The 9,199-nt window shown below is 47.0% G+C and overlaps 1 protein-coding gene across 1 annotated transcript in view; it reads right to left on the bottom strand.

Annotated features, from left to right (window-relative positions):
- Window positions 1-312: 312 nt before the first annotated feature.
- The window catches only part of WNT9A (Wnt family member 9A), an 85,152-nt gene continuing 76,265 nt past the window's right edge, over window positions 313-9,199 (bottom strand). Inside the window, exon 4 of the mRNA XM_027842205.1 lies at window positions 313-2,442. Coding sequence (XP_027698006.1) covers window positions 1,957-2,442 — 486 coding nt within the window. The 3' untranslated portion in view covers window positions 313-1,956. The remainder of the gene's footprint in view (window positions 2,443-9,199) is intronic.

Here is a 9,199-nt window from a genome sequence, read left to right as displayed (position 1 = left end):
AAGGCTAGATGCCTCACTGAAACCCAGTGCACTCAAGGGTTCCTAGGAGGACATGGGGTGGGGGCAGTGTTGGATTCCACTTCACAGCTTTAAAAGCATGATTTTTTTTTAATTGGGAGAGAGAAAGGTCAGTCCTTATGATGTTACCCCCTCCACTCACACAGAAAGGGCACTGGGCTTCACTATCCCAAATTACTAAATAGGAACAGTTTTGTGTCTTTGTGTGTGTTTTTATGTCTTTTTTGTTTGGTTTTATTTGAAAAAAAAATCTTCAATTTAGTGGTTTCCAAAAAAAAAAAAAAAAACACAAAGCAGAGTCAAGGGAGGAAGAAGAGGGCAGGGCAAGGGAGAGGCAGGGGTTGGGCCAGATATACCATTTGGACAGACCGTCAATGGATAAAGTCCAGACAGGTACAATCCCCTTCTCTAGATGTGAGGGTCTTACTGTCCCCACTCAGACTCTGCCCATCCCTTCAGAAGTAGGAAATGTGCGCGGATATGAGACAAGATGCGCAAGAGATAGGGAATAATAATAATAATAATTAATAATATTAATAATAACAAATGACAACAAAAAGTAATCACTGACATTTGCTCTAACTAGAAGAGAAGTGCCTGGTGTCATTCTAGAAAAGAAGGGAAGGGAAAATCCAATTAACTCAATCCGCTGTCAGGACAGGAGTGGGGAAGGAACAGGGGCCAAGCATCCAATTCCCTGATTCAGACAGACTCCGAAGACAGCCTTCTAGTGGTCTTGCTTTCCAAGTCAGTGATAGTGCCAAAAAAGGGGAGGGGACTTAGGGAACCAGCTGGGAGAGTCATGAGCCTTCCTTCTCTGGACTCGTTGGGGTTCTGAAGACCTCCTCTGTTCCATCACCCTTGTTGGTGAGGAGCCCAGGGGAGATCTGGGGAGTGTGGAAAGAGCCCTATTCTATGGAAGCCAGAAGACAGGATCACAAAACCTTTAAGCTGGATGGGAGCTCAGACAGCCTCTCTCCACGATTAACCTGTACACAAAGCATGAGTTCCTGAAACAGTATCCTCCAACAAGTGGCCACAGATGACCTCCAGCAAAGCAGAATTCACTACCTGCTCAAAAAGCCTGTTCTACCTTAGGGCATCTCTCATCATTAGAAAGTCCTTCCCACACATTGGGTGAAAATCTCCCTTTCTCCAATGAGGACTCAGTCATTGCTCCAAGGTTTGTCCTAGGACTCGTTTTCATGCCCAGGCTGCACTCCCTCTTGCTAATGAGACTGTGGGCAAAGTCCGGTTCCTCACCTCCTGACGCTTCAGGGGGCTGGACTGGAAAGCCCCTTCCAGCTTAAAAATTCTGTTTCCCTGCCACTCCAGGCTCCTTGGGCAGTTCTGGCTTCAGTAAGGACCTTTAGCTGCCCTCTTCCACCCTGGCCTCCGAGAAGAAGAAAAAAAAAAAGGAGACACCTAGCAGACTCCCTCCTCTTCCTCTCTCAGTTACCTCAGCCCTGACCAAAGCCAGACTTGGAGAAGAGAGTGCAGGAATGGAAGGAGTCCCACTTACGTCCTGGACTTCTTTTACCTCTGTTTGGGGGGATAGTCAGCAAGTGAGGAGGTGGGAGAAAACGCATGGAATCGGGGAGAGAGTGGACAGAGACACCTGTTAGAACAGTTCAGACTGAGTGGGCAGCTGGGGTCCCAGATTCTAAGGGTGGTGTGGACGGGAGGGAAGGAAGAGAGGGAAGGGCTTGAAGATCAGTACAGCTGGGTAACCCCACCAGCCCCCTGCGCGCGCACAGGCACACACAACCACACACACGCGCACGCACTCACACATACACACAAAAGTGCTTACATCATCAACATTGCCTTCTGAATCTAAGAACCGCCCCTGTCAAACCCTGTGTGTCGGTCTCGAGGCCAGAGGCAGAGCGGAGTCTTGTCCCCTCCCCCCCGGCAGACGGTTGGCCCGGCAGGCGGTCAGTCTTTGCAGGTGTAGACCTCCTCCCTCTGGGTGCACTGTTTGCACTCCACGTAGCAGCACCAGCGTACCTGGCACTGGCAGGGCCGAGTCACCACCCGGCTCTGCGTGTTGTGCCCACGCCCACAGCACATGCTCTCACAGTTCTTGTCCTTGTAGCACTTCCGGCCAGCTGTGCCCGGGGAGAACCGGCTCGCCAGGCAGAAGCTGGGGGAGTCATCCAAGTGCACCAGGTCTGGGGTGCGCGGGAGAGGGTCGGTGCCGGGCCCGGAAGAACCTAGGGCCCTTCGCGGAGGCGGGATGTCTCCAGCCTCACCTGTCGCCTCGTTGGTGGTGCTCCCCACCTTGAGAGAGGCCTCGTATTTCTGCTTCAGCTGTTTGCCCACTTCGTGGAATGGTGAGAGCTGGCGCCAGCAGGTGCGGACCGTGCACGAGCCGGAGACCCCGTGACATTTGCAGGTGGTCTCCACACCAGCCTTGATCACCTGGGGAAGAAAGGAAGCAGGTGGGGAAAGTCATGGGAGGAAGAGGAGGAACCAAACACCCCTGCACCCCGCTCAGCTACACCAAAAAAGCAAAAGGAGAAGAAAGAGACAGCCCTTGGTCTATTGGAGAAACGCCCTCATTCAACGAACGTGGATTAAACTGCCCTTACTTACCTATCCCCTGTGCTTCAGGAATGGCCCAACTCCTGCCCTCTAGAAACTAGCAGTCCACTGAAGGGAAGATGGTCAGGAATAAGACAGCAATACAAATAGCAACGAAATAAAGGAAAATGAGATCTGGGTAAAGGAGAGAGCCATGCCTAGGGCTGCGATAAATTTAAGGAGGAGATCATTGACCACTTTCACCTGTGAGAAAGGGACAGGTAAACCATAGAAGGCTTGATGGAGAAAGTGCTATCTGAATTGGGTTCTGAAACAACGACTTCAACAAACCGACAGTTCATTCGGGACAAGAAAGAACCAGGCAGGGAGAGGAAACCAGTGTGGCTGAAATGTAGTGCTCAGTAAGAGAAGAATGGGAAGATAAGTTGGGGCCATAACAATGGAGAGCTTTGAATGGTGGTACATGCAGGATGTACTGGAAAGGCAGCTAGGGAAGGGGAGGGGAGAGACCTAGAGGTTGGGAGACCTGTTTAAGAAGCTCTATTAATATTGGGCAGACAACAGGTAAAGAAATCCTGAATTGAGGTGACAGGTGGCAGTAGTGAAGATGGCAAGAAATAGATAAGTCACCAAGACTCAGTACTGACTAGATACATGGGATGAGGAAGAGAGAAGTCAAAGATGGCATTGAGATTTGAAGCCTTCATGACAGGTGGCATGGTGGCACTACCAGCAGAGACCCGCCTTCATTCTGTTCTGCCCACCCCCACCGGGTTCACCTTCCTGACATGCTATTTTTGAGACATCATTGCCCTGCTCAAAAGTCATTGCCTTCAGGACAAAGGCCAAACTCCCACTCCTGACATTCAAGGCCCTCCACCATCTTGCTTCCGCTCTCCTTGCCTTACCTTTTTCTCCAACATGCTTCCTCCTTACTGCTCCACGAGCTCATGTAATCAAGATCCACCCAACAAACCAAGACCCCTTTACCTCTGGTGCCTGGAGCTCGACCTATCACTTGGTCTAGATGCTAAACCCAACTGCTGTCCTCCCTTCCTCCCCCTTGCCACCTGGAAAATGGGCATAATATGCCCCCTCTTGTACTGGGCCAGAAGTCAGTGGGGAGAGCAAGACCTTTGCCTGGCCAGAATAATAGCAAGTCCCAATGTGAGAGTAGTTTAGAAGGTTACAAAACACATTCCTCCTCACAGCTCTCTTCATGCAGGCAGTGTGAGGTTTGTTATTCCCATTTTGCAGAGGAGGAAACTGAGGCTCAGAGGAGGACCCGCCCACTTGTAAACCAGGACTCAAACTCATATTTTCTTATTTCCAGGTCCCGTACTCTTGTCAGAATGTCTCAAATGCCGCAAAGCAAGGAAGGGCTTCAAGAAACCAACAGTCCATTCTTTGCACAAGGATGACTTGAGAAAAGGAAAGAAAATAGGAGAGAGGGCAAGAACCAGGGGTAAGCAAACCAGGGGAAGTGTTCTTGTTCTCTCTCCTTCTTCCTGCCCCCCCACCCCTACCCCCAAGGGTGATCTGAAGTCTTAGCATCTAGTTTGGGGCCATTGAGCTAAGGATCTCTTGGCAACGTGTCTCAAATTTCATAAATAGTTCAACAGGACTCTGCAAAGGAACAATGACTGCCCTTCCATCTTCTTTCTCCATGCTTGGCATGAGAATGTTTGTTATTTTATTATATTAAAATTCCACATGCTCAAAAGCTAATTGGTAGACACGTATTTAGGTGGAACTTTTATTTGCCTCAAATATTCAATATATACTGTTGCCTTATGTGCAAGGGAAATATGCACCCACTGATATCTAGGGGAAGCAGGTATGTGTGCATATGGGCCACATGTGTGGCCTGCCAGGTCAGGTGCCCCAGGAAGCCCTCTCCCATCAGCTAAAAGTGAGGTCTCCCTACTCACATTTTCCTAGAGCATTCTGGTTGATCTCTCCATTGACTACCTTACCAGTACCTAGTATAGTGCCTGACTAATGGTAGGTGTCGATTAAATGCATATTGAAAAACAAAATTGAATACTGTGTAATTCTAATGACTCGCCTCATCGCCAAAGAAAGAAATGATGTCTCTCCTTTCCCTCTTTGCAAAGGCAGAGGAGCATTACATATGCGGTGACTCAGTTGGTTAATTTAGTTAACTGCCTTTTTCCTCCTTGTTTTTTTTTTCTTGTTCTTTTTTTTTTCCAGCCAAAGACAAGATTTATTAGAACATCTGTCGTATTGGGCAGACTCTTAAGGACCCTGAACATTAGTGAGCTATTGGCTAGATTTTAAGAATTTGAGCCTATGGCTAGATTATAAGAATCTGAGCCTATTTTCTTGTTCTTGTTACAAGGGATGGCTTGTTGAGTTGTGGAAGAACAAGGGAGATGTTCAGAAATGAAGATGATATAGGAACAGAAGATATCTAGATTACCCGCCTCAGGGAGGGGGGAGGAAAGAGAGGGAGGAATAGAATTTAGAACTCAAAACTTTTTTTAAAAAATGTTAAAAATTGTTTTATCATGTAATTGGGGGAAATAAAATATTATTAAAAACATAAATAAAAAACAAAAGATATCAACAGTTTAAGAAATAAATTCTTATTGAATTTGATTGAATCAGAAGACATGGGTTCAGGTCCTGACTTTGATAATGTTGCACAGCTATGTGAACATAAGCAAACTGTATAAGCACTCCTAAGCCTCAGTTTTCTCTTTTGTGAAATGAATATAGGAATTCTCTACTATTTGCCTCAGAGGACTGTTGTGAGGAAAACACTTTACAACCTGCAAAAGCACTCTAGAAAACTGAGAGATTTTAATCGTGGGTATTTACAGAACCTTGTGCTCAGCACTGAAAGAGAGATTAAACTCAGATAAGCATGGTCACAGCTTATACCCCAGCTTCGAGCCTAGTTAACCAAACTCTCTGACTCTAGTTTCCTTACACAGCTTTGTGACCTTAGAAAAGTCAAGTCTGAGCCTCAATTTCCCCAACTGTAAAATAGGGGGAAGGAGGGGAAGAAGACTTGGCATGATCTGCCTCACAGGATACCTGTGTAGAAAACATTTTATATACTTGCAAGGGCTATGGAAATGTCAGGCAACGGAAGGAGCTCTCCCTGTGTTTTGAAGACCCTTCAGAGTCTCCTGTGTAACACTGGACAAGCCATTTCCTTTCCCTTTGTAAAAATTAAGACATTTCCCAGGTTATCTCTAAAGCTCCTTTTGGCTGGTCCTATGATTTAAAAAAATCATTAATATATGTGGGAATCCAACAACTATTTATTAAGTGCCTACTATGTGCCAGACACTGATAACACCAAGACTAGAAGGAAGTCAGGTCAGGACCTGACTGCAAAAGGAATCTACTTATTAATGGGGAAAAGATGGCATGTATAAGCTCTCTGCCCGCTGAGGGCAGGCCCCAGGGTAGTGAGTCCTGGATGCCACTGTGCCCAAGGGCCAAGGACAAATGTGTGGCCCTGGGTCCCTAAGGTCCAAAGGGATTGGAAAGGTGGGAGGAGGAGAGAGGAGAACCTCACTGTGTTGTTTGTAAGCATCAGGGCCCATGACAAGAAGAGACTAAGACAATGGTTTACGGGCACACAGAGGGAGTTGGGGCAGGGGCAGAGAGAGAAGCAGAAAGGGTGTGGAGATGCTTTGTTGCTTTGATCTGAGGGCTAAGGGAAGTTTGTCTGAGCCTGGAGAAATAGTGCACCCTATGACTTTGGAGTCCCGGCATGATCCCATCCCTTCTCCCAACAATAGCCTCACACTTAGGGGAGGGGGAGGGGTGCGTTAAAAGCTGGTCAAAGTCATCAGCTGAGATATCACAGGCTTGCCTTCACACAGCAGGCTCCCACTAACTCCTCACTAGGCAGAGGCCTGGAGATAGGGGAATAAACAATGGATTCAGGGGTCAGCAGACTTGGGTTTGAGACCCCACTTCTATTACTTGTCTGACCTGGAACAAGTCTCCTCCCTTTCCTAGGCTTTAGTTTCTCTAGGCTATAAAATGGGGAGATTGGACCAGATGATCTCTAAGGTCCCTCCTAGCTCAAAATCTGAGGTTCCTACCCTGATTGGAATTCATGGAGCCCAAGGGGACTGTGGATAGATTTCAGAGCGTCCTTGAATTTGGAAAGCAGGGGGAAAAATGACATCTTAATTTTCACTATCTTTTGGCATTCTTTGAAATCCTACAGATTTTATTTCATACACTTAAAAACTTGCTTCTGATTCAAGGTTCACAGGTTTCATTGGATTGCCAACCACCCCTGGCTCTCAATTCTATGACTGAGTGGGACTGGCCCAGCATGTTTCCTTGCACACACATAACTCAAGGCCATGGGATGGTAAGATTAAAGAAACTAAAGAGAAGGCTGTGGAGGATGTAACAGCTGGCTTCAAGTATCTGAGGAGCTGCCATGGAAGAAGGGAATTAGATTTAGTCTGCCCAATGCCAGAGGGCAGAGCTAAATACCACGCGTGGAAGTGGTCAAGAGGCAGATTTAGGCTTACATTTAGAGGCAGCCTGAAAGAACCCTGAATATGAAGGACGAAGACTTGGATCCCAGCTCTTCCATTTACTCTCTTTGTGACTTCCAGCCGGTCCCTTCCCTTCTTTGGGATTCACTTTCCTGCTCCATGACCGATAGGAGGAAGACCATGAACTGGATAGAGTCAGGGGAACTGCATGGATGCTGAATTAAAAACCCCGATATTCTTCTGGCTGCAAAGCCCCAAACACCATGCAAGAACCAGAATCATGGGCCATCCAGATGGCAATGGGAAGCTATGTGCTGAATCCAAAGAGACTGCAGCCCATGCCTGACTGTGACTTGAATGCAAAATGTGACGTGAAAGATGCTATCCAGGATATGGGATGAGAAAAAAAATGCCGTCTGAGCCCAGAGCAAGAGTGAGGTACTGTGGAGCGCCCACCAAATGTTAAAGGGAAACATGATGGGTGGCCCAGGCATGACTTATGATTTATGAGAGACCGAGGGTTAAGAGTCATCCAGGATGAGAAGGGATGGATGGGCCGTGATCTGCCCCACTGAAGGATGGACCTACCATGATGAAATCACAAATCCCCTAGAGGATAGTGCCTATTCCCTAATTCCCACATTCCTACAAGGTAAGCTAACCCTACATAAATTTCAGCTATTATTCAATTCAGACTTTTAGGGACACATTCAAAAGTGCTGAGATTATAGAGATTTCACCTGAGTTTGCTTAGGAGGCAGCCCAGGGAATCCCCTATCCAGAATAAGAGAAGAGCTAGTGGGAACAGATAGCATTGACCAGGATGTAAAAGGGATTCTCATGCAAAGTTCTCCAGCCCTAATATCACAATCCTGACCTTTGTCCGGTGTGAAAAGCTCCCTTCCTTCATGCACATATTTATACATACACACACACACACACACACACACACACACACACACACACACACACACTCACTCACTCACTCTCTCTCTCTCTCTCTCTCCCCCTCTCTCTCCCTCTCTCTGCCTCTCTTGCCCTCCCTTGTTTGTAGGATTATATATTTAGAGCTAGAAAGAACCTTAAAAACCATTTAGATCAACCTCTCATTTTACAGATGAGAAAACCCGGACCCAGAGAGTGACTTATCCAAGGTCACACAGCTAGAAGAGTCAGACTTCAAAGACAGGTCCTCTGCCTCCAAAGCCAGCCCTCTCTCCACTGTATCAAGCTGCCTCTCAAGTTATTTGTGTGTGTGTGTGCCCTATACCCATTGTGAGATTTAAGTTCTGCAGGCAGGGACTGTCATTGCATATTGATATTCCAAGGATTTTTGTAATGTATAGCAGATGCTTAGGATCTTAGGAGCCTCTAGAGATTCAGAGTTGGAAGGGACTTTTGGGGGTTGGACCAAATAGTCTCTAAATTTCTAGGCAAGGAAACAGGCCCACAAAGGCTAACTAATTTAATGCTCAAGGTGACACAGGTCACAAGTGGCAGGGCCAGAACCTGAATCTGGGTGTCCCCAGACCCCAAATCCAGAATACTTTCCATTGGCTTTTTCATTGAAACAGAATTGACTGCCCCCAATTCTCCAAGTCTCTGAGGTTTTCCTCATTGAGTACTTTTCCTCACACAGACCTGCAGGATGTAGGTAATTACTCTGGCTGGACTTATTTTAAAGATGAAGAAACTGAGGGTCACAGGGTCTCACCGAGAGTGACTTTCCCAAAGCCATACAACCAGACAATGTCCAAGTAAAGATTCCAGCCCACACCTCCCGGCTGCCAGTTCAACATCCCTCCCATTACCCCACCAGTGTATGTCCAGACTATGCCCCCAGATCCTAGAATGTTAGGGCTGGGGAGGACCCCGGAACCTTGAAGCTTAGCTACGTCCAACCCTATCCTTTTACAAAAGGAGGAACGAAGGTCCAGAGAGATTCTCCAGGACCACTGAGCTACTCAGGCATTAGGATTTGAAGGCAGGTCTCCTGACTCCCAAAACTGGGGCTGTTTCAACTAACTCGAACAATCTGAATGTAAAGATTAATTCTTCCCCCAAAGCTTGTATCTGGAGATCTGAAGAGACAGAAAGTTAAACACACACACACACACACACACACACACACACAC

This window comes from Vombatus ursinus, unplaced genomic scaffold, assembly GCF_900497805.2.
Source record: "Vombatus ursinus unplaced genomic scaffold, bare-nosed wombat genome assembly UNPS02014867.1, whole genome shotgun sequence".
NCBI classification, from domain to species: Eukaryota; Metazoa; Chordata; class Mammalia; order Diprotodontia; family Vombatidae; genus Vombatus; species Vombatus ursinus.
Note: the sequence above shows the minus strand (reverse complement) of the source record. Positions and strands in the feature narration are given on the sequence as shown.